Raw genomic sequence first — 26,173 nt, 5'->3', positions numbered from 1 at the left:
AGGCGATTGGAGAATAGGGAGAGGAAGTACGATAGGAGAGAGAAGTAGAAGGGGATTAGAGGAAGAACGAAAAATAGTAGGATAAGCGTAAGAGAAAAAAAGGGGAAAGTAAGGTTAGGGGCCGAATCTTGCGATTCGGCCTCGGCAAAAGGCTAGCAAACAGAACATGCGGAGGACAAGAGAAAAATAGGAGATATGAAAAAGAAGAATTGGAGGATCTGAAAATAGTGAAACATAGAAAAATAGATACAGAAGAATCTAAAGTAGGAAGAATGGAAGGAGAAAAGAAAAACGAGACGATCAGAAATGAAATTAGTATGGAAGAAGGATCACAAGAGAATGAAGATCAAGAAGAAAGGAAGGAGACATATAGTGGTGCTAAATGGAAGATCAAGAATGAATATCTTAAAGACATTAAGAGGGAAATAGATATAAAAGGTAGTTATGGAAAATTATTTAAAATAAGGAAGGATGCAATAAAGGAAGATGTTAGAAGAAAGGTTTGCAATAAAGAGATTAGTAAGAGCGGAAGAGATAGGAGCGAGGAAAACGAAATGCAGGAAGTAGAAATGAGGAAGAGCGAAGAGGAAGAAGAGGAAGATAGAGCAGAAAATAGGGAAATAAGTAAGCAAACAACAGGAGACGAGGTAACCAAAAAAGTTAATAAGAACAAAATGATTAGATCAAATGGTAGGTTAGTTTATGAAGGTGATTGCAGGATAGATGATAAAGATAGAACAATCGAGAAGGAAAGATTTAAAATAAATCATAAAGAAGAAATAGGATTAGAAGCAGTAATACAACAAAAAGGTAGGACAAATAATAAGGCCCACAACGTCACTAGGATAGCAATGTACATGGTGAAAAAAGGATATAAGGTACAGGATATAGTCAGTATAGGACATAATAAGGCTATGGTTTATTTTAGAAACATAGAAGAGGCGAACAGATGTTTGGAACAGGAAGAGAAGGGAAAGAGAGAAGACAAGATGGTAAGCTTTTCAATTCCTAACAGGTCAAAAAGGTGCAAGGGAGTGATATCCGACTGGGATAATGAAATGTCTCTGAGGGATTTATATGAAGCAATTGAGGACAAAGAAAAGATCTTACAAATAGAAAGAATGAAGAAGAGAAGATACAACAAGGCTACAAAGGAAATAACAGAGGAATACCTACATCAAGTAATCATAGCATGGGAAGGAGGAGAAAGACCCAGAGAAATAAGTTTATGGCAAGGCCTAATTAAAATGAGAGTTAGAGCTTTTGTGGAAAATGTAATCCAATGCTACAACTGTTATGGATTTGGCCATATAAAGGAAAGGTGTTTTAGAAAAAAGATCTGTATGATATGTGGGGATTACTACCATGAAAAATGCGAGAGGAAAATAGAATGCATTAATTGTGGAGGAAACCACAGACCCACCGATAAGAAATGCCCAATATATGAACATAACTACCAGGTTAAAAAGGTAATGGCAGAAAGAAATATGTCATTCATGGAAGCAAAAGATGCTCTAAGAAAAGAAAAAGGACAGCAAATTAGAAGAGGAGATATCCAGGAAGAAAGATGGCCAGGAATACCTAAGCCAGACGACAGAAGACCAAGTGTATACTACGAAACGAATAGACCAAATGGAAGTGAAAAAGAAACATATGCACAAATAGCGAATAAGACAAGAATAGAGAAGCCAAGGGAGGAATACAGTAACATAAAGTATAGAAAGGAACTGGAAGAAGGATATAAGGATAGAGAAAGAAAGAAAATAAGAGAAGAAAGAGAAAGAGAAGGCAGGAAAGAAAAAACAGGAATGAAAGACTGGCATGGTTATGAGAATTGGAGAATGGAAGAAATTAGAAAGGAAAACTACGGAATTGTAATGAGAAAATGCGAGAAAAAAAACTTGGAGGACAGGGAAAAAAGAGAGGAAGAGGAAATCATCCGATGCTTACATATCATAGAAGGATGGGGAGAGGACATACAAGAAATGAAGAGAAAAATCCAAAAAATACTTGAAGGAAATGTAAAGGAAAGACAAGAAGGAAGAGGAAGAGTGAGAAGTGTCAGAGAAAAAGACCAATTTCAAATAAGAGAGCTATACAACAGAAGTGAACATAATGACTATTAAAATCCTCTTGTGGAATATGAGAGGATGGAGAAATAAAAAAGAAGAACTAATAAAGCGAGTATGGGATTATGATATATTGATATTGACGGAGTTAAAGATTAAAACAAGAGAAAGTATAAGGATAACTGGTTATGACTCAGCAGTATATATAGAAAATAGGCAGCTAGGGAGTGCAGCAGGAGGAGTAGCTATATTAATAAGACAGGAAATAAAAGAAAAGGAGGAAATAGAAATAGATACACATTCTAATAACATTGAAGCAGTGGCGGTCAAGATAAAGCTAAAGGAGGAAAAAGAAGAAATAGGAATCATAGGGATATATAGAAGGCCTGGAGCTACTGAAAACAAAGATGTGTGGACCAAAATCGTCCAACAAATGAAGAAGGTAAAGTCACTCATTGTTGCAGGAGACTTTAATGCGCATCATAGAGCATGGAACTGCAAGAATACGGATAGAAATGGAGAGATCCTATTAGAAGAAATGGAAGAAAGGGAACTGTTCACAGTAAATAATGATACAGTGTCAAGAATTGGAGAAGGAGGAGTGAATGATTCAAACTTAGATATTATGTTCGCAACTAAAGAAGTATATGAAAAGATGACCTACAACATAGAAGAGGATTCGTGGGCGTCGGATCACTACCCAATAGTGTTTGAATTAGGATGGAAAAAAGATATTTATAAAAAAAGAACAAACAGAATATCTAAGAGTAAAACTAAGTGGAAAAAGTATATTGAGTATATGAAAGAGGAAGAAAGGATACTAGAAGAAACAGAATATAGACAGAAGAATGAGCAAGATAAATATACAACGGTTACAGAAAAAATGAAAGAAGCAATAATAATGGCAACGTATGGGAAAAAAAAGGAGCAGAAAAATAAGAAAAAGGAACATGAGAGAGAAGAAAGAAAAAGGAAGAATCCGGTAGAGTGGTGGGACGAAGAGTGTGAAAGAGTAATAAAAGAGAGAAAAGATTCTCTGCAGGAGTTTAGAAGAAGGAAGGATTTAAACAGTTTTATAGAATTTAAGAAAAAAAGAGCAATAGCTAGAAAAACGATTAAAAGTAAGAAAGTGGAAAACTTTAAAGACTTTACAAGTAAACTTAACCAAAGCAGTAATATAAAGTACGTATGGAACAAAATGAAAATTATGAAGAATGCGTTTCACAAAATGGAATGGAATAAATGGCAAAACAAGAAAAGAGAAGAAACAATAAGAAAAGAAATAGAAAAGATTGCAGTGGATTGGGTGGAGAGAAAAAAAGAAGAGCTAAGAGAGATGGAAGAAGACGAGGACGTAATGAATTTACCATTTAGAGAGGAGGAAATGATGAGAGCAATTAACACTGTGAGAGAAAAATCAGCACCCGGAAAGGACCAAATAGAGTACAAAATGATTAAATTATTGACTAATAGATTTAAAGAAGAAGTACTGAAGTTATTTAACTATTGCTACGAAAACAGTGTTATGTTTAAGGAATGGAAAGAGCAACAGACCATATTTATAGATAAAGCCAATAAAGAAAAGGTACGACCAATAACGTTATCATCATGTATGGGAAAAATTCTTGAGAGAATGATAAACGAAAGACTAATATGATGGGCAGAACATAATGAAAGAATGGATAAGAACCAGAACGGTTTCAGAAGAGGCAGATCGTGCATAGACAACTTAGTAAGAATTGTAGCGGAAGTAGAAATTGGAATAAAAGAAAATAAAGTACCAGTAGCGGCGTTTCTGGATGTGTCATCGGCATATGACAACGTTCTGCGAGATATATTAGTAGGTATGTTATACAAGGAGGGATGTCCAACAAGAATAGTGAGATATATTAACGAATGGATGTCAAATAGAATAGTTTCCTTTGTGGTTAATCAAGAGGAAGAAATTAAGAGACATGTATATAAAGGGTTACCACAAGGAGGAGTGCTAAGCCCTATACTATATGCCTTGTACACAAGATATATTACAAGAGGACTAAGTTATAGAGTAAGGACCCTTCAGTATGCTGACGACATAGCAATTTATACGATTTGTGATACAGAGGAAGAGAGTGTAGAACTAATAGAAGACACTATCAAGAAAATATGGAACAACTTAGATAGTATTGGATTAAGCCTAGCGCCGGAAAAAACCAAGTGCATAAGATTTAATAAAAACAAAGAAGATAATATTATAGGATTAAGAATATTCAATAAAATTTTAAGATCGGTGGACTGTGTTACTTTCTTAGGAATAACAATAGACAGCAGATTAGAATTTAAGCAACACCTAGAAAAAATAGAAGCAAAAGTAGCAAAAGGAATAAGTATATTAAAATATTTGAATGGAATAAGCTGGGGAATGGAGATTAACACAGCCCTAATGATATATAAAGGTTATATTAGATCACTAATGGAATATGGCATTATAGTATACTACCCTAGGGATTGGAGATCAAAAGAAAAAATGGAAAAGATGCAATATAAAGGAGTGAGAACTGCACTAGGATATCGAAATTCGACACCAACAAACATCATGATAACAGAAGCAAGAGTCCTACGAATGGAGGATAGGGCAGGAATGATAGCAAGAAACTTCTGGCTAAAAGTATGCACATACAGTAATAAGGAACTAATAGGAATAATGAATCGACTAGAAATTATAGAAAGTAGAGAAAGATTTACAAGACCAAGAGGTAGACAGGATGTCCTGATAAGTTCATGGAGAGACTTTAATAAATATAGAAGAGAGATTGAATGGATAGGGAAATATGAAATATATTGTACAAAATATGAGGCCTTAACGAGTAAAATTAATATAGAAATAGAAATAGGAAAACAGAGAAAAGACAATAAAATAACAGATAAGGAGTTAGTAGAAAAATATGAGTGTAAATACGAACTAGAAAAAGACTATGAGATTATTTATACAGATGGATCGAAACAGGAAAATAGAATAAGTGTAGGAATAGGAATAGTAGTTGAAGAAAGAGACGAGGCATATAAAGTTAGTATAGATAATAGGTGCTCAATATATACAGCGGAAGCAATAGGTATAGAAATGGCAGTAGGATGGTTAATAGATAATAGAATAGTCAGGGACACATTGATACTTACTGACTCAAAGAGCGTATGTGAAGCACTAGAAAACAACAGTTTGAGAGTAAATAAAAACAAACACATATATAGAATAAGGGAAAAGATACTTCAATGGAAGGAAATGTGTAAAGGAAAAGGAATAAAGGAAAAAAAACTGGTTATCGGATGGATTCCAAGTCATGAAGGAATCAAAGGAAACGAAGTGGCAGATGAACTAGCAAAAGAGGCAACAAACGAAGAAAAGGACGTAAGAATAAAAATACCCAATCAGGACTGGAAACCAATTTTTAAGGCAGAAATGAATGATAGAACAAGGTGGAGAATGGAAGCAGAAGGAAAATACAAAGGAAGGAAATATTTTGACAAGTATTATAATAAAGAAGAAAGTAAACCATGGTTTAACAAAATAAATATCCATAGAGGAATGGCGACAATGATAGGAAGATTGAGAGCGAATCACTACAATCTGAGAGAATCACTAGCGAGGAAGGGATATATAGAGGACGACACATGCGAATGTGGAATGGAGAGCCAAGACATATACCATATAGTGTTTAGATGTACCAACTATATCGACCCGAGAGAGGTATTAATGCGAAACCTAAAGAAACTGAAAATTCTGGAACCGTACAACTTGGACGAATGGATTAGTGGAACAAAGATCGAAGCGTTGGAAGAGATATGGAGGTTCATTAAGAGAATAGGGAAAATCATATAAAAATAAAGGAGTAAAGAGTGTAATGAGAATAAGGAAAACCATACAAGAATAAAAGTACCAAATACATGAAGGAGTAAAGAGGTGTCAAATAACCTACAACGAAAGTTCGGTTGACGGCACGTTAAATCTTTAAAAAAAAAAAAAACTTTAACGATTAATATCTCGAGATATTTGAGGTGATGTGTTTAAACTAAATAATTATCGAAATTTGTAGTAATTGAAGTGCCGTGCTTTATGTTTTTAAAATTATATTTGCATTTTATTAAATGTATATTGTGTGATTGTCACAAGTGAGGTGAATTGGTATTCACAACTGTGTTAATTTAAATAATATTAAAGAAGTGGCAACAGAAATTACAAAAGAATCCATGCAGTTACAATACATGGGATTCATTTCAGCATGAGATCATCATTATTGTCTCCGCTATCTGAATCTTGTGCAATGTAACGAAGTCATCAACATTGCAGCTTGACTAATCATTTGTATTTATTGAAGAAAAAATATAACTTTCTTTCTTGTAACATATGTTTAGATAATCACATTTGTTTTTAATTCGTCTTGTATATTTGTGATTCAGTGAATGGGTGTAAGATGCAAAGTGTTATATATTGCGTATAATTCTAAAATTTAATCAAATTTATGTGATTTTATTTTTAATGTTGCTGATGTAACTTAGTTTATGACTATACTTTATTTTGCGAAGTAAATTGTGCAGATAAAACTAAGGAATGCAGTTACATAAGTAAAATAAAGATATTTTAACAACAACGAATTGTTATCACTGAAACTTAATTATTAATTCTCTTCAAATCTTACTCGATTTTAATTGAAGAAGCAACACCTTTATATTTTAATTTTATCAAAAAATTTATGTGTATTGAAGTTATATTTTTAACATATGTATGTGTTGCTTATTTTACAAAGTGAAAGAGTGCATTGTTATACACTCCTTGCATTACATTATTAACCCTTTGTTGAGACCAATACAAGTTCTAATACTAATAAATGCAACTAATCTGACAGATTAACTAGCCAAATCTTGATATTTCATGTTTAAAAAGAAATTAGTATGAAAGCGTAAGATATTGTATGAATCAATGTTCTCGGGTTGAGGCTTTCTAAATTAGATTATATAAATACTACTGTGAACAAGTGCTGTTTGCATGGTTATTACGACATTGAAATAATCTCTAAATATTAAAAATTTCAATGTTCAGCTTGGGAAAATTCATGAAGAAAATTTTATTGAATCTATGTCTATTCAATGTGCTATTCTACCCGATTATGCATTTTACTTACGAGTTGTCCAAGGTATACATATTTACAATTAAGTAAAATGATTTAATTAATTGGACTAAATTAAAATTTTAAATTACTATTATTTTTGTAAATTGTATTATTTTATATTGTTGTGTTTAAAATTTTTTTTAATGTATGCTTGTTACATTAAATATATGATTAAAATTATGTAAATAAATAAAATTCCTAACAAATCACATGTCACTGTAAAATGATATAGTGTCATGGAAATCGTCATTTCTTAATTAGTTATTTATTTATTAGTTATTTATATAGTTAATTATTTATGTATACTTACTAATATGTTATATTTAAAAAAATGTGTTTATGTATATGTATATGTTAGATAGTTAATTTATTCAGTTAATCATCAACATTATGTATCCATGTATAAAATTTTTTAATGTCGTTGTAATCATCAATCTGTAATTATTTGTTTATACATATATAATAAGTTGTATTTCAAAAATATTAGCCATGTATGCATCAGAGAGTCAATGTACTCTAATGTATGCAATAATATATGGTAGTTTCTAGATGTCGTCAAAATCATCAATTCCCAAATGTATATATATCTCTTTAAATATATCGAATTATAATTATTAAATACGACCAATCTCCAACCCGATTGAAAATATCTAACGTCTGTGCATTACGAACTTTGAACAATTATATCAAAAACAGATATTCTCTGTAGTCAATATTAACAGCAGCATATTTTTCACTTATGAATAGGGCTTTATACTAATGCTATAAGATATAACATACATTTAACATATATTATCACATATATTTAGAAAACATGCTTTTTACAAGGAATACACAAATTATAATTTCATGTGGATGTATTTGTTTGTCAATATTTGTCTAAAAACATATCTTATGTCTGAAATTATTCAATATTTTAGAAGGGAAACTACCTATGCAATTTTGTATAGAGTTTTGACAGACCTAACCAAATTTTGGCTAACTTCTACGAACGAAATAAAATGTTTCACTGTTTCAATAAATTTGGATCACTCAAAAACTTTTTTAATAACATTTCATAACATACAAACAAATTAAAAAAAAAAAGATTAATATTGACGTTGACAATATTGACGCGTGATCAATATTGACGCGTGGGCAATAATGACGTGGGCAATATTGATGCGTGGCCAATAGTGACGTGGCCAATATTGACGCGTGGGCAATAATGACGTGGGCAATATTGACGCGTGTTCAATAGTGACGTGGTCAATATTGACGCGTGGTCAATAGTGACGTGGCCAATATTGACGCGTGGGCAATAATGACGTGGTCAATATTAACGCGTGGGCAATAATGACGTGGTCAATAATGACGCGTGGCCAATATTGACGTGGGCAATATTGACGTGGGCAATATCACGCGTGGCCAATATTGACGTGGCCAATATTGACGCGTGGGCAATAATGACGTGGTCAATATTGACGCGTGGACAATAATGACGTGGTCAATAATAACGCGTGGTCAATATTGACGTGGCCAATCCACCCCGTGGTCAATTCGGATCGTGGTCAATATTGACGTGGTCAATCGGGACCGTGGCCAATATTGACGTGGGTAAACGGGACGCTCCCAGAATACCTACTTTTTTAGTGCTCTACAAAAATTGTATCCATGGTAACTCTACATTGAAAAATTACCTCAGTATTTTAATATGAAGGCATATATGGGCATTTGAAGCAATGAAGTGCGATGAAGGCAACGTAGTGTTACGTCCTGGACGACGGACCTTCCTTTATTCTACTTACTTCGGCAGTAGGTAAAGGGGCGCTCTCTCTCTTTTTGGGCTACCTGCTGGGCCGGCAATACCTTGGGATATGAGAGCTAGGGTTGATTCAATTATTAGCTGGGTTGTAAGACATTTGGACAAAATAACTGGGTTTGCTCCTCTATGAGGAGTTCTTACTCAAAGGTCTTGGGTAGGCTTACTCTATAGTAGTAAGAGCGACAATGACTTACGAGTAACAAGAATGGTAATAAGGGCGATAAAACCAGAATAGTAGTAAGGTAGTAGCAAATATGGATAATTCTGGCAACAATATGATAACTTTATAATAAAGATTATAAAATAGTCATGACAATAAGAAGATAACTGAGTAATAATAATAATAATAATAATAATAATAATAATAATAATAATAATAATAATAATAATCGTAATAATTAGCAATTACAGAGTCTTAGTGAAATTATAAATGATAATATCAATAGGATAACTGTTTAATAGTTGAATAATAATAATGATAATTGAAAATTGACAACTCCAACGGTAAAGGTTATAAGGCAATAATAGTAATAAGATAACAGTTAAATAGCGATAATAATAATAATAAAATAGGTGAAGTTGGCAATGGCGAGAGCTCAATAAAATTGTAACTAGTGATGACGACGAGATAAATTGATTGGTGGTTGGATAATAATAAAGATAATCGCAACAAAATTAGCAGTTACAAGAGTTTAGTAAGATCGTACACATAATAATGACAATTGAATAATTAGTTGATAGTTGAATAATAATCATCATAATATCTGAAAGTTGATAACTTAAATAATAAGGATTGTAAATCAACGATAATAATATGACAATTAAATAATAATAATGATCACGACAAAATCAGCGACTACAAGAGTTCCGTAGGATCTTAAATAATAGTGGCAGTAAAATAGCTGGTTGGTAGTCGAACAATAATAGTTGTAACTAAAAGTCGACACTATATATAGTAATAAAGATTATAAATCAACAATAGTAATGAGATAATAATCAAATAGCAATAATAGTAATAATAACTGAAAGTTGGTAACTTCAATAATAATAATTCAATAATAATAATGTAAATCAATAATAATAATAATATTGCAATTAAATGGTAATGATAATACTTGCGACAGAACTAGCAATAATATAGTAGTAAGATAACTGTTTGATAATTGAACAATAATAATAATGGTAACCGCAAGTTAGTGTCTATAATAATAAAGATTGTAGATCTATAATAATAATAAGATAATAATTGAACAGCAGTAGTGATAATAGTAACGAAATTAGCAATTGCAAGAATTTAGAGAAATAGTAAATAGTGATGATGACAAGAGAGTTCATTAGAAAAAGAACAATAATAGTAATAATAATAATGATAGTCGTAACGAAATCAACAATTATGGTGGCTTTAGTAGAGAGTCATAGATACCAATAATTAGGAGGTAATGATTGGATAACAATAATTATAACAGGAGATTGACAATTATGTAACCCTAATAAGGCCAGATTATGGATTAATAATATGGGTTTTAATATAATGGCGGTACTAGGAGTTGCAACCGAAGATGACGAATAATGATTATCTGAATATAAATTTTCCTGGTGGAGGCGCGTTCCTCAAGATGTTCTCCACTTCTTCGTCGAGCAGTTGCTCCTCGATGTACTCGTCTATTTCCTCCAAAGTAAAAATCTGAGGATTGAAGGGGTATGTTAATGTTCGGGGTTTGGTAGGGTTAGCTGGCGGTGGGTCGTTTAAGGGTCGGGAGTGGTTGTCTATAGGGGATATCAAATAATTTATAGGAACGGTCGGATCTTCTATATCAGGGATTTCATCTAAATTTGGGAAAAAACTGTCTTCAAAAATGTAAATATCCGTAGATACGAATTCGGGCGTGTTAGCAAGTTTCAGTCGTTTAGTAGGAGGGGGCGGGGTAGGAAATTCTTCAACCTCTTCATTTGGCGGAGGAGGCAATTCCAAATTGAGGAACTCTTGGATTTCTCTGTCGAAATTTTTAAGCTCTTCCCTTGTTAAGGACCTTGATGATACGCGGTTTGCTGCGCGCCTACTAAGGGGAATGAATTTCATCAACCCTTTTTGTTGAAGGAAGAAAGAAAATATTTGATATTCTCAGAACTTAATTAGTTAAGTCCTTACTTGGCGACGCTTCGCGTCAATGGCCTGGACGAATTAAAGGATGTTGTAGCCATTCGATCTACATTGATAAGGAAAAGAGGGAAACAATTATGAGTATCGGCTCGAAAGTTAAATCTGGGGGAAACGGTGTTTGCAACTATCTTGTTTTATTTTATTTTTATTTATTTGGGCAAAGAAGAGATAAGGACAGAAGGAAGCGGGAGAAAGAAAGTTATGACCTTAGGATCAATATTGAGCGGCTTGACTAGTAATTTCTTAAAGTTAAAGTGGAACAACGACATTCGTGCTTGGTAGAACCTCGCAGTTGGTAAATGAACGCTTGTTTATTTACTATCGCACCAGAGATAGAATATGAAATCTTAAAATAATTCTTAAAACGAGAAAGGAAGCGGCGATATTCGGGCGCGGCTGAGCCTCGCCGTCGGCAGATGAGCGCTTGCTCACCCACTATCGCACCAGAGATAGAATATGAAATCTTAAAGATAGTCGTTAAAATTAAGGATTGGAATGCAAGAATGTCGATAGTGAGCTTTAGAAAAAGGAAAAGGGAAAGAGAGACAGAGAAAGGGAGAGATCTATTGGCCTAATGAAAGAGGTTTCGATGGAAAAACCTGGTTGAGTTGCAAACACGCGGAATTATGATGGTAACTCAAAGGGACTACTTTATAGTTTGACTCTGCGCGTCGCTTAGTATACGGTTTAAGGACACTGTGTAGGCTTCTCAGAACGATAAATAATTATCATTAATTATAGTTTCAAGATTTATTTATTGTATTAATAATTATACTTTTATATGTATAAAATAGGGTTACAGGGTATTATAATAAGGCTACTTGAACAAAAGCAGAAGAGAAGTGTAGTACAATAATTCGGTGTTAACGGACTTACCAAGATAGCAGTGAGGAACAGGGGTGGTTCAAGACTTCAAGATCGAAGTTGTTCTTTCAGGTTCGCTCTAAGACTTTGTTCTGCAAGACACGACTATGCACACGAAGTACACGCACGAATCAAAACGGCATAAAAGCGTGTCGGTCTTAATTGCAGGGTTTATATACCCTTAGATGCACATAGATCGAGCCTCCCTTACCCCTCCATGGCTATCTTAGCTAGTCGGATGCATAATGCGGCTTTTCTTTGAAGTGTACGTGACAACTGACCTCGTCGCATGGTGTAAAAATAGGTCGTCCCTGATGGTGATCCAACAGGATTCGCGATCTAAGTCGATCGAAAATTTACATGGTGTAATTTAAACGGAAAAATTTTAATTTTAAGGATGCATAATCTAAATTTATAATTAAATTTAGTTATTAATTTATCGATTAATTTTCGGTTATATATTTTATGTGAATTACATTTTAGATTTGTATAGGGGTGGTTCCAATTCGGTTAACAATTGGCGCCCAGGATGCTCGGGTAGCTCCAACGAGTTATCGCCTTACGCGCCGCAAGGATACATCAGTGAGCGTGATTATCGGTGTGAATGAACATACATGTGGTAGATACGTACGCTACTCACGGTGTAGGTCGGCCGCAAGTTAATCAATCGAGTTAATCAATTTCGATTATTCCGTTTTCTTGAATGAATCATAGTTATCGGTGGATTGGCGCAATGGCATAGAATTATTTAAGAATTTTAAAATACTTATTATTGTTTACTAGTTATCGCTAAGAATAAAATAAGAATAGCAATAAAGTGAAACAAAACGATCGATCGTATTAGAGCATGAGCGAATATGTGCAGTGGTCGATTGATTAACCTGTTTACAAAATTGATTTTAAATTATTGTTTGTCGATTAGTTTAATTTGTCGTCGTCAATATTCAGTGTTTATAAGTCTATGTATTAGTGACTATTATTTGTTTATCCGCAATTCTAAATCTTACTACAAGCTTTGCGCTTACATATCCTTACTCTACTCGAGATGATAGAGATATTTCAAACAAAAATATTTACTTTACCTGATATCTGGTTTGCTTATTATCTGGGGTCAGTTTCTCCCCAACAAGGTTTCATAATAATTCTGAAATAATATATTTGGTTTTATAAAGCCAAAATTTCTAATGTTTGTCCAAATATATGTTAAATTATTACAAATAAAAGGAGTCGTAAAAAAAAGAAAAAAAAAAGAAAAAAAAATATATATATATTCTTGTTTGAAGGAAGTTATTAAACAAAATATGTAAATATTTTCTTAATTATAGAACAATATTCTTTTGCGTGAAGCAAAAGCCTTAAATTTAATTTTCAGGTGATCGGAGATTGGAATGTGTATACATATATATATATGTGTCAGTGTGCCAGCATATATCATATGTCGCATCTCCCGAGACGTGACTCTCGGCAAGGCCTTCACAACATCGGCTTCTAATGCTACGATTCTACTTGCAGTCAAAGTTATTAATTTATCGAAATATTACGTTATAATTTCTGACTATTTCCTATTTGTTTATAAATCATTTTTGGGGAATTAAAATTTTCAGATAGTTTATTTAATAGTTCGTTAATTTTCAGTATGCCGATAGACATATATTTATATGTACACATTCATGTGCGAGCGCGACGGAGTTTCATTCCTTCTTTATCAGTTTATAAGGTAGTTCTCTAGAGTACGTGTTACTGGTAGTTGTATTACATTGGGCATGCATATTATAAGCGAGTTGATAAGAATAATATAAAACAACATAATATATCATCGACACCGTATAATAATTGGTAATATATAAAGTTGACAATATATAAGAACTGATAATATAATAAGTAATATAGTGTTCATAAAAATCGGTAACGTATTGATAATAGGAATGATAATATAAGGTTGTAATAATGATTAACAATAGTATTATTTAATATTTATTAGTAATGATTAATAGTGCTATCTATTAACAGTACACAAAAGGTGAATGTAGATCAATTCTTATAATCGTATTATTATTTGCACATGCAACGATGCTTAATTTCCTTGGAAATCTTGAATTCTGCGGATGATTATAGTTTTGTTATTGCAGTAGTCTCGAAATATGATTTTAGTAATTTTATTATAAGAGTTATGATCTTTAATTTTTGAATATTCTTATTTCAAGATTCTTTCCGAGGACAATATTCCCTTTTGTGTAATTAATAATAGTATGTTAATAACCATGGATTAATCTGGGATGACCTTTTATATTTCATTAGGCTTATTTATTATCAGAGTCATGTTGATAATTATGCTAATATAATAATCAATGTTCGTAACAAAATTACAATGATATCTATAATCTATAAATTTGTATTTGCAATTTGTTGTCCTCGTTAACGAGATGTTTTAAGGAATAGGGATTGGTGGGGGTATTGTCAAGGGTAGGGTATGGTATGATTGGAGAATGTATTGTCTCGAGAATTTCGAGATATTGCGGTCTTGAGTTTGGGCTGCAATCTACTCTTCTGAGCGCTTTCTTCCCAGAAGGATTTTTGAGCTTCTGAATTCATATTTTTAAGTTCGAGGTCGTATAATATCTACATAACGACGTATGCAGTTCCTTACAACAGACCCTCAGCGTGTTAGCGACTTTGTATATTTTCAGGTCATTTTATAATGACTTTAGCGTATTTCAAAGTCGTTCAAGATTGCCATGAGTGCTTGGTCTCGATACGTCGAAAGTATAACTATTATACTTTTCGTCATATTGGAATATCGTCTTAGATTACAGATTTATTATTGGGTCATAAGGATTTGGAAAGGTAATGGAGAAGGAGGAATAGTCGTTTGTCGGGAGGTTTAGGATGAGTCATCAAGGGAGTGGTTCTAGTGAGAATCTGTATAGTTCCGAAATAATAAGTTCCAATGGATTCTCTTTGATGGAGAAGTCCCTCCTTTTGTTATTATAAGAGCGAGATCCAATAATATTTAATAGTTTGAATTAGGTCAAAAATTATAGTATCTAGGGATTTATTATTTTGGCCTTCTGAACGTGGTCATCCGAGTTTGATCGTATTTCTTAATTTGTTCTTTTAGATAGAAGACATTAACGTGCGTTACTTATAAGAAAGGTTAGTTCTGTTAGTAAAATAGTTTATATAGGGGAGAAGTGACGTCCTTGTGAGAATCTGACTCCTTTAGTCCTGAAACAGAGGAACATAGCTGAGTTTTTAAAGAAAAAGGAAAAAGAGAAAAAAAGAAAATTTTAAGACGACGTCACAGTAGGCAACTTAAATAATAGCAGTTATAGCAGTTAGCAGTAAATAGTTTAGAACAATTTAGAAACGTTAATTAGTTCGAAACGTAAATTTAGGCATAAAAGTATGTATATATATATATATATATATTGTTATGAGTGACACACTCATAACGATAAGGTGTCAGTAACACGATGACGTAAGTCGGTCAGCTGCAGTCAGCATCGAGCGCATCGCGCGAGGTTTCGCGCAATCCGCTCGACAATTAGCGCAATGCTCCTTAGACAGCACTTGCTGAATCAAAGATCTCTACAAAAATTCCTTCTGTATCGAAATCGCAAACCAAGAATCCAATTGGGTTCCCAAGAAAATATGTAGTTCTTGTTATAAAATGTTGCGAAGTTGTGAAAGGAACAAGACAAAACTGAGAATGAGAGTACCTGCCATATGGAAAAAACCGATGACCAGAGAAGATTGCTATTTCTGTATGACAAGTCTAAATGGAATAAACAACAGAAAAAAGTCGGCATTATGCTACGCCAATGTTTCGAGTTTAACGAAACCTATATATATATCAGCATCCGACGAAACAAACGATGAAGTCATGGATACAAGTATTACTTCTGAACTCAATCGAATAGAGATTGATGGAAGTTCGGAAGAATCTGAGATTGAAACTGAGAGCGAGACTAAAAGTTTAAGTAAATCAACTGATGGTGATGACTATGTTCCGTATAATATATCAAAAAAACCAGGAAAAATAACACAAGAGAAGGTGAACGATCTTGTTCGAGATTTGGGTTTGCCCAAAGATGGAGCAGAGTTTTTGGCGTCCTAGTTGAAACACAATGTTAAGGAGGCGAAAAATGTGAAAACCTCCTATTATCGTGACAGAGAAAGAGAATATCGGCAATATTTCTTTGCAGATGAGGAACATTCATTAGTCTATTGTCACGATGTTATCGGATTAATGAACAAACTGAAACCTGGATGTTACAAGTCTGATGAGTGGAGACTATTTATCGATTCTTTTAAGAGAAGCTTGAAAGCAGTGTTGCTGCACAATACTAATGTATATGCCTCCATTCCTGTAGCGCACTCGGTAGTGATAAAAGAAGAGTACACAAACTTGAAAACAGTTCTTGAAAAAATTAAATACACAGAACATAGGTGGCAAATTTGTGGGGATCTAAAAATTCTCACCATATTATTGGGTCAACAATCAGGTTACACAAAAAATCCATGCTTTCTATGTGAATGGGATAGTAGAGATCGAACAGACCATTACATTAGAAAAGAATGGCCGACAAGAACGTCTCTGCAACCTGGGTCTAAAAATATCATAAATGAACCGTTAGTTGAGCCTTTAAAAGTTCTTCTTCCACCTCTTCATATCAAATTAGGACTCATGAAACAATGGGTGAAAGCTCTGAATAAAAATGGTGAATGCTACCAGTATTTACAAGAAAAATTTCCCAACATCTCTGATGCAAAATTGCGAGAAGGAATTTTTGATGGACCTCAAATACGTAAAATGTTGAGAGACGACAATTTTGTTACCAAAATGAATGAAGATGAGAGAGCAGCATGGCTGAGTTTCAAAGGTGTCACAGAAAATTTTTTAGGAAACCACAAAAGTCAAGATTACAGACAAAAGGTGGCGGAAATGATGGAGAACTATAAAAAACTAGGTTGCCTAATGAATCTTAAGTTGCATTTCTTAGATTCTCATATCGACTACTTCCCAGAAAATCTAGGTGATTATAGTGAAGAACAGGGAGAAAGATTTCATCAGGACGTCAAAGAGATAGAGTTTCGATATCAAGGCAAATGGGATGTGAATATGATGGCTGATTTCTGCTGGACGCTCAAACGTGATGTCTCTGTGAAAGGGAAGAAACGTAAGAGAAAGCCATTGCACAGAACCTTCCAGAATAAAAGAGTTAGATATAATAGAAAAAGGGAGTGAATTTTCTACGCTATTTATTCACAGAAGCTCAAACTTGTCATACGTATGGAATTTTCCCCGGATAATGTGGTTACGCAAGCCTGCACGCTCCGGATTATACATTTGTGACCTAAACTGCTTTTATAAGATGTTTTTTCTTCCACCTCTTCATATCAAATTAGGACTCATGAAACAATGGGTGAAAGCTCTGAATAAAAATGGTGAATGAGGTTAGGAAAAAATGAGCCAATTTAGAAATTCTGACCTTGAATTTGGATTCAGCGGGTCAAAATACATAAAAATAGATTAGTCTGGTCTGTCGGACCAACGTTAAAAAAAAATTTTTTTTTGAGGTTAGGAAAAAATGAGCCAATTTAGCAATTCTGACCTTGAATTTGGATTCAGCGGGTCAAAATACATAAAAATAGATTAGTCTGGTCCGCCGGACTAACGTTAAAAAAAAATTTTTTTTTTGAGGTTAGGAAAAAATGAGTCATTTCAGCAATTCTGACCTTGGATTTGGATTCAGCGGGTCAAAATACATAAGGATAGACTAGTCTGGTTCGCCGGACCAACATTAAAAAAAAAATTTTTTTTTGAGGTTAGGAAATGCGAGCTGACTTTGCAATTCTGACATTGAATTCGGATTCAGCGGGTCGAAATACATAAGGATTGACTAGTCTAGTCCGCCGGACCAACCACTTTTTTTTTGTGTGCCTGTGTTATTGGTATTTTTTAAAATGTTTGTTGTAATATATTATTGTTTCTTTTTCGTTTTTATTGTTTCGTTTTTTTTATTTTTGTTTCTTTTTCTTTTTTGTTTTTTTTTTCTTTTTCCAACCAAAAGAGGGACACAGCAATTGGTCCGGGTCAAGCGCTGTCTCTGTCTAACCAGTAGCATAATGGGCGCTAGACAGAGAAAGAAATTGACCCGGATCACGTCTCCTCTTTGTCTTTCTGCCGGACACTTTTCAAGAGCTTCTTGCAGAAAATGCGCAGTCCATGCTTTATGTCGATGATTTTTACAAAATGTGGATTAACCCACTATTGCAACAAGCCCTTTAATTGAAAAAGGTCCAAAAGAAATAATCAAACCATAATAGGTCTAAAATTTGGTTTATTTCAGACTTTCTATGAATGTCCGAAATTGTGACAAACGTATATCCCATGGATGTTTATTATAGGACTTTCTATGAATGTACAAAGTTGTGCCAAACGTATATCCTATGGTCCATCGAATGTCTGACGGACCTTATTTGGACTCTTAATGGACGTCCGAATGTCCAGAAGCGGATATCCATTGGACATACAATGGGTGTCCTTGTGCTATCTGGGCCCTAATTGATAGGTGGCGCTAAATTTCAGCTTTTTTCTGCCTCAGCCTTTTGTATGGGCGGCTGCTGTTCGGCAAGCCGTGTACTAATACGTATCGACGAGGACGAGCTCCTGGGTTACCGTCTTTGGAGAACCAACCGTTGCTACCGACTCCGGTGGACCAAGTTCCCGCATTGTAAGGCCACCACTCGGTAGCCACCCGGATTTACGTAAGATTCGGTTAAGGCGGTCGACTCTCGTGGTCCGAATAAAGGATACCGTTTCTTGTTGTGTTACCGGTAATCCGGAATCCGCTACCGTTATTGCTGTTGTTTTTGGGTTAAGAAACTCGAAATAGAAAGTAGAGTCTCGTTGCCGCACGGGAGATTAGACCGACCGGCCTCGAATATTGATTATTGAGTACGTTCCTCTCGGACAAAGCTGGCACCGACAGTCATCTGTAATTAATAATCTAGTTGATTGCTACCGCGAATACTGTTTCCGAGCATATTATACTTGCTGTTGTTCGAGCGGAGAGCCTTGTCGGCCTCTCGCCTCGTATAGTAGATTTTCTAGTTTCCGCATTTTCTTCGTCTTGAATTTGTGTTTCCATCTCAATCGAATATATCTGTAGATTTATTGTGTTCAGATAATTTGAGTAAAGTCAATTATTTTTGTTATTACCGTATTCTCTAATCACTTAAGAAATATAGTTTGATTGGTTATTTATTTGAAAACTGAGTACCGAATCTATTCTGCGACCTGCTTCGATCCGACATCTCTACACGTCCCCCCTATTTAAGAATCACGCCCCTCTACCGCTTCGAGTAAAGAGCTACCGGCATTCGTAACGCTTTCTTTTTGGTTACCGCATTATCGCTAATTATTGTGTGGCGCGAGAATTCGCGCCTGGCGCCCAAAATATATATTATTGAGAAGATACCGTTTACGCAGGTTACCGATATCGTTGAGAGAGCATTCTCGAGCGATATACTGAAGATACCGTTACGATATACATAAGCTAGATATACATAAGTATTGAAGATATACATAAGCTACCGATGCTCTTGTGGAGAAAGCGTTACTCGTTGTTATTAATCCAGGTTACCGTTTAATGGTCGTAGCCCCCTTCTAACCTGGCGGTTTCCGAGGGAAAGTTGCATCGCAAGCTGACAATATGAGACCGATAATATAGGGTAAAAATTCTCCTCGTTGTAACAATAGCTTTCTTTTAGACTTCCAGTTACCACGTTTTCTTGCGATACGCCGTAGGGTCGTTTTATATTTGGACAGCTGATCTTTTTCACGAGAATCGAGTGCGACGTTACCGTTGAGAGTATTAAGAACACATTCACGGATACAACGAATAAATTTTTCGTCAGCAGTTCGAAGAAAAGCAGTCCGTTGGTTTTTGTTCAGATGACACACTGCCTCGAGAAGACAGACGTTTCTCTTACTGATCAAACGTCTGGCGATTATCACCGCGTTATCCGAACATACGTTACGCTTCTCCTTCATCGCGTATGAATTACACGACTGAATCGCAGCAACTACGTTACACGGTTTTTATACGCTTCCGTTGAAAAACGATCTACGCGGCACGTAGACGTAATGTCGCGTATTGTTGGGAAAGATACACGTCCGGAATCGGAATTCGTCAGGAGTCGATTGTTTCAATAATCATCGAACAACAAATAATCGTGTGGTTTCGACGTGGCGTCGTAGTATGCCTCTTCAATCTTGGGTCGTCGGGATAAACTTGTCGTGCTAAATGTTGAATTTGCGCACGATCGCGAGGATTTTTGAAAACCACGATGTAATTAGCGTTGAGAGAGATATCACGTTGTCCGCGTCCCTGATGGAAAAGGTTTTGCGAGATGAGAATGACGCTGAGATTTTTGTGATGACTGCCCTTGGTAAAAAGATCTACGATAGCGTCGCTCGAGGAAGATTCTCTCATAAGGTCGTCGATTATGACTAGTTTCGGGATAAACGGATCGTTCGAGTAATCCTCTGGGCGTGGTAATCCCTCGCGAAATTCGATTATATTTTTCTTCCTCGCTGCAACGTTGTTTAGCGCGTTCTCTTCTTTTACACTCGCGTCGTATTGTAATTGACGATAACCTCAATTTTATTACGCGGAGTGGCCTCTTGCCACTCCGCGTAATAAAATAAAACTCGTTCGAAACGCACGTCGGACATGAGCGATAAATACCGAAGAAAAGTTTTTACAAAGATCGTTTTCCCACAACCAGTGGGACCGCAAACGATCGACGTCCAAGGATGTTTCTAGCGCACGTCTACTTCACGTAATGACTAAATTGATTTTCTCGCGTGACTTTAAAAGAAATATGCAAAGTAACGTTAATACTTCTCTCCTTTTTGAAATACGTAAATTAAATTTTAAAAAAGTTAAAGATCAACGCGGCGGCGATGGCGGCGGCGGCGACGGCACGCTCGTGTCAGCGTACCCCCGCGTGTGCTAGCCGAAACGAAGGCACCGTGGCCGACAAAATTAGCGGATTTGGGCCACGGTGCAACGCGTACGTATACAAGCTAATCCATGTTGCGGCATCACGGCTAACAAGTCGATAAAAGGAACAGGGTATAAAGGTACGGAAACTTTTTTCTTTTTTATTTACAAGTAAAACTTTTTATTTTTTATAAAAATTTTATTTAAAAAATAAGAAAGACAAATTTTAATTTCGAGTTTTTTTTATTTTACAACTAATTTACATTTTAAAGTACAAATATGAAAAACTTTTTTATAATACAAAAAATATTGAAATCTTAAATTACACACTTTACAAAAAATACTTATTTTTACAATTTATACATTTTTTACAAAAAATTTACAAATGTTACATATTTACAGTATTTATATAATTTTTACTAAATTTTTACAAAAAAGTTTACAAAAGTTTTCTTATACAATTTTACAAAATTTTACAATAGTTTACTTGTACACTAATAGGCGGAAAATTCACGGAAAACGTATATTTTAAAACTATACAGGGTATATAGAAGAAATCATATTTACAAATCGACAAAACCATACGGGAACGAATGTTGTTTGTCGATAAATCTGCGTTTTACCAATACCGGCGCACAGGATTTTCTTTCACTACGTGTCACGATTTTGTGAAACGCTGTACGCCGAATTGCACTAAAACGCAGTTTTATCACGCCATCTCTTCCCGCTTCTTCTTCTTCTTCTACCCCCAATATTAAATTTTTAATACTGTGAAAGTTTAGGAGCTTTGAATTTAAGTAATTCAAAGTTATTCCCTTCACTTTACAGACCTCGTGGGCGTTTCTTTCCGGCGTACGAACCACATACGCGTAAAATTTTGGTCCTCACGATACGAACGACTCGATATAGTTACCGCTGCCGTAGCTTTTGAGTTCGTCCGTCATGTCACTTAAAAAGTTACTCGTATGCGGCTCGTTCGGATCACCAGAACTTAAATATATGCACGAGTCTGTATCAGTATAATACCCTTTTGTCTAATTTTTCTAAATAACTATACAATACTAACCTCGCCTGTGCCGTCGTATAGGCAGCGATAACGACGTTTGTTATTGGCGAGGCTACGACCGCTTCCTCACGTAGCCGCCACGAAACGTACATTACCTCGTCGTTGACGGGTAATATACCGGTTATTTCGTGTTCGGAACTTGTGAGCAAAATCACGAAATGCTGATATGTTTTTACGACCTCGGTTTTAGGCAAATTAGCTCGCTGGCGGAATTTTTCCCAAAAAGAGTTCAAGCATAGTTTTGTAACCGAGCAAAGGCCAGGATTTCGAGCGATATTAGCTTTTTCGAGAACGATACCCTCGGTTTCCTCATACTCACGCAGGTATCGTTCCTTAGTTTCGTCGTCGTCCTCCTGGCATTCGTTCGGCCACCCGCTCGCCGCTCGCTTCTTGCTTTAATTGTAAAAAACAATTTATATATTTGACAAACGAGCCACCCTGCCAGTTACCGGGGTCGTATTTCGTGACTTTGTATTGCCAAATCTCGCTCACCTCCGTCACGATATAACCCTTCTCGACAGCCTTGCGTAATTCACAAGAAACCCGTGTACCCTCGAATTCACGATCGAAGGGGGAATCGCGAGTACACGAAGCTGTCGAGAAGGTTTCGCAGCAGCTACGACAAAGTCCGAATATTAATTTACCGTTCACTCGATATGGGAGCACCGGATGATATAAATCGCGAGGTGGGAGCACCCTATAGCCCTCAACGTTATCGAAATTAAAATTTGGTGCTGCTCCGATTAATCCAATACAATCTCCTCCGATATAAATATCCGGATGACCAATCGGAAAAGCACCGGTTTTCAATACATAAGGGTACAAAGAGCATACGTCGACGTAACGCATTTTCTCTGTACCCTTAACTTCATAAAGGGTCGCGATGTTCTCCGTATGTCCGCCGTAAAATGCGTCGCGTGGATTGAGAGGTGCGAGTTTTAATAACGCGTGATTCGAAAAACGCCTGAATTTCTGGATTTTCTTGCACCTCACGATCAAAGTCGCACTCCCATTTTTCAGTCACGCGGTATCCTAACCTTTGAAGGCGCCACGTCCTCGCGAGAGTTCGTTCGTAACGCGTGTCAATGGTGTCTTCAGGATTCGTGGATAAAAGCGGACGATCGCGATCCACACGAAAGCAAGTTGGACATCCGTGCCAAAAACAACCGTGGAATTGTAAAATGTTCACGTCCTCGACCCGCGTGAATGATCGGATGTTTTAGCCCAGACAGCACACGGATATCCATACGACATCCATAAGACGTCCTTAATGGATATTGAGGATATCCACAGGACATCCGTTTTATGTCCTTTGGACATTCTATGGACGTCCATGGGATATTGGTTTATGAAACTGGTGGACATGCTATATCCGTAAAATATGTCCGATGGACGTCTTATGGACGTTCTATGGACGTCCTATGGACGTGATAAAAAGCGGTATTCAAAATTAAATTTTACATTAAATAAAAAGGTAAAAACAGAATAAAATATATAAATATAAATATTTATTTTAGAAATTATATTATTCTTTCGATAGATTATACATTAAACAATTTTAATTAAATAAGTATCATACGTATAATATTAATTAAACCATCAGCTTAAAGTATTTTGTAATTATCACACACATATATATATAGTGTGTATCCATTGTTTAACGATTACAGTGGAACAAATATTCTTTATATTGCAGACAATGACTGCAGCATGCGAGTGATCTCGTCTAGGCAACAAATGATTGTGACTCTTCAACTATAACAGAAATTAAATTTTATGTTTATACACACACATATATATATATACATATATACATAGGCTACAGAGTAGACTGTATAAAATCTTATTGTGTGCCATTGGCTTTGCCTCTACCTGGTTGATCAATTTGCCAATATATTCCATCACAAACTCGTCTTTAACGAAAATGATGGTGCTCGGCCGACGCTTGCTTGCTCGTAGGCTCTGATTGTTCCCGTTGCTGCAATCTCTAATCTCGTTGCTGTTCTTTATCGAGACCTTCGTCGTAATCCCCGTACACTTCGCCGTCGTCTATTACCATCTGTAATTATACGTCTAGAATTCGTCGCTGCTACCGTGTACACGTAACCGTTCTGTTTACGTACGTAGGTCAGAGCCTACGAGCAAGCGAGCGTCGGCCGAGCATCTATCATCATTCTCGTTAAAGGAGAATTTGTGGTAGAATATATTAGCGAATTGATCAATCAGGCAGAGGCAAAGCTAACGGCACACAATGAGATTCTTTGCTGCTTTCGTAACTTATAATTTCTGAAAATTTTTAGGATTTTTATCTGACTGTGTAAAACATGCCGATAACCAACGAAAACCTAACCACTACTACGGCCATATTGCTTTTTAGTTCACTTGTGCATGCAGATGGTGTTGGCGGAGCAAGTACAAATAAGGAAAGCATATGGACATACAAAGTGGTCCATTTTAGGATATCCCTTCAATGTCCACAAATGTATATTCTATGGATATCCTTATAAGGTCTATGGACATCAGGACAAGAAATGGACATAAAACGGATATCCATAGGATATCCTGTGCTGTCTGGGAGTTCGCGTTCCATCCACACGAGCCATCTCAGAGCTTTTTGCGATTGCTTATCCACGTTCCTGTATCCCTTCAACGGAATCACACCTATTTCACCCTCCCGTAAAAAGTTTTTACGGAAAACTTTTATGCACGTGGATGCGATAGTTGTGCATTCCTCGAAGGGACACACGTCGCCACGTTCCAAAAATATTTTGCGGAATTCCATGCAGGCGCGACGGAAAACTACATCGTTACGACAGTAGCGAACAATTTCGCGTTGGAAATCAAAGATGTAACCTTTGTTAGTCATCTTTGAGTGCCAAGCTAAAAATTGTTCGCGTTCTTCCGGTTTCATTTGGTCGGGATAAAAGTATCGAATGTCGGGTAAAGCCCTGACATACATCTGGTTCTCGCGTGTATTAAACAGATGTGGGAATACATCTTTATCCGACGTATCCCTTAGCCCGAAAGCCTTGGGTAAATCGGATAAGCGCATGGGCATGTAATTTACGCTGTCTATAAATTTAACATGCCTAAGCGTTATTGCGATTATTTTTGTCCCGTTCAAAATCAACTCGGGTTTTTCTGTCATTTCTGTCCTTTCTATTAAATGTTTCAATATAAATTGCGCGTCGAATGCTTTCGCGTTATGTGCGATACAGATGATCTTTTTGAAACATTTCGTCGATCGAGTTACGAAATCGACGAATTGTTTCACAGGATCATCTCAAAACACAAATTCTCGTATCCCGCACCATCGACATTGCATCGCGTCTTCCTTTATCACGGAGCAAGCTTCGCAGACTTGTTGCGCGGTACATGAAGGTAAGTATCTTCACTACCTTCAAGCACCTCGTCTTGTCGTGTTTCGAAATTGTAAAACACAAACGCGACGCGACCTTTGACTTATCTTTATTACGCGTATCCTCCAGCCGTTCAGCCGTAGTCGTACTCGCACCAGGATTTTCGACTACGGTTTTGCGGCGAAGAGGACGCATGTAACAATGATGATTTGTTGACTGCAGCGAAAAGCACAACTTACAATACGTCACGTCGCATTTGTGCTCAGATCCCGATTTTACAAATCGCCCACATCCGTTGCAAATCTTAACAGAATCACAGACGGAAGCGAGCGATTTACCGTCATACGTACTGCTTTTGCGATGCCGATTGTAGCAGCTTTGTCCGAAAAAATTGCGTTTGCATCTTCCACATCTGACGAGCGCTGCATCGAGATTTTTGCAATGCGTCGCTGCGTAACATCGTGGACATTTTTTCACGCAACGGTGTCTCCTATCCGAACGATAACCTACGTTACACGCGACGCAATACCCTCCGCGCGAACCGGCTGCGGCTTTCAAGCTTAATATCGGGTTATAATGACGCGAACGCTCGTAATGCATGATGTTAAGACGATACGAGAGTTCGCGTTCTAATGTCCCGAGTAACGTGGTACCATCGTACAACGGTTTCTTGCCACGACCGAAAGTACTAA

General features: G+C 36.0%; 4 protein-coding genes across 4 annotated transcripts; 3 read left to right on the top strand and 1 right to left on the bottom strand.

Annotated features, from left to right (window-relative positions):
- The first annotated feature begins 272 nt into the window (after window positions 1-272).
- LOC118644439 (E3 ubiquitin-protein ligase BRE1A-like) lies at window positions 273-2,126 on the top strand. The gene has a single exon (XM_036283017.1). It carries the CDS (start codon window positions 273-275, stop codon window positions 2,124-2,126), a length of 1,854 nt encoding a protein of 617 aa, XP_036138910.1.
- A 16-nt stretch (window positions 2,127-2,142) lies between these two features.
- On the top strand, window positions 2,143-3,726 carry LOC105828312. The gene is made up of 2 exons (XM_036283016.1): window positions 2,143-2,978; window positions 3,240-3,726. Exons 1-2 carry the CDS (start codon window positions 2,143-2,145, stop codon window positions 3,724-3,726), a joined length of 1,323 nt encoding a protein of 440 aa, XP_036138909.1.
- Window positions 3,727-3,747: 21 nt separating this feature from the next.
- LOC118644438 lies at window positions 3,748-5,925 on the top strand. Its single transcript, XM_036283015.1, has one exon. It carries the CDS (start codon window positions 3,748-3,750, stop codon window positions 5,923-5,925), a length of 2,178 nt encoding a protein of 725 aa, XP_036138908.1.
- A 16,015-nt stretch (window positions 5,926-21,940) lies between these two features.
- Window positions 21,941-25,909, bottom strand: LOC118644437. The gene is made up of 7 exons (XM_036283014.1): window positions 25,820-25,909; window positions 25,598-25,697; window positions 24,719-25,194; window positions 23,312-23,541; window positions 22,601-23,086; window positions 22,123-22,515; window positions 21,941-22,046 (listed from the first exon to the last, which is right to left on the bottom strand). The coding sequence occupies exons 1-7, from the start codon at window positions 25,907-25,909 to the stop codon at window positions 21,941-21,943; spliced, it is 1,881 nt and encodes a 626-aa protein (XP_036138907.1).
- Window positions 25,910-26,173: the final 264 nt, after the last annotated feature.

Source organism: Monomorium pharaonis, chromosome 2 (genome assembly GCF_013373865.1).
Source record: "Monomorium pharaonis isolate MP-MQ-018 chromosome 2, ASM1337386v2, whole genome shotgun sequence".
Taxonomy (NCBI): Eukaryota; Metazoa; Arthropoda; class Insecta; order Hymenoptera; family Formicidae; genus Monomorium; species Monomorium pharaonis.
Note: the sequence above shows the minus strand (reverse complement) of the source record. Positions and strands in the feature narration are given on the sequence as shown.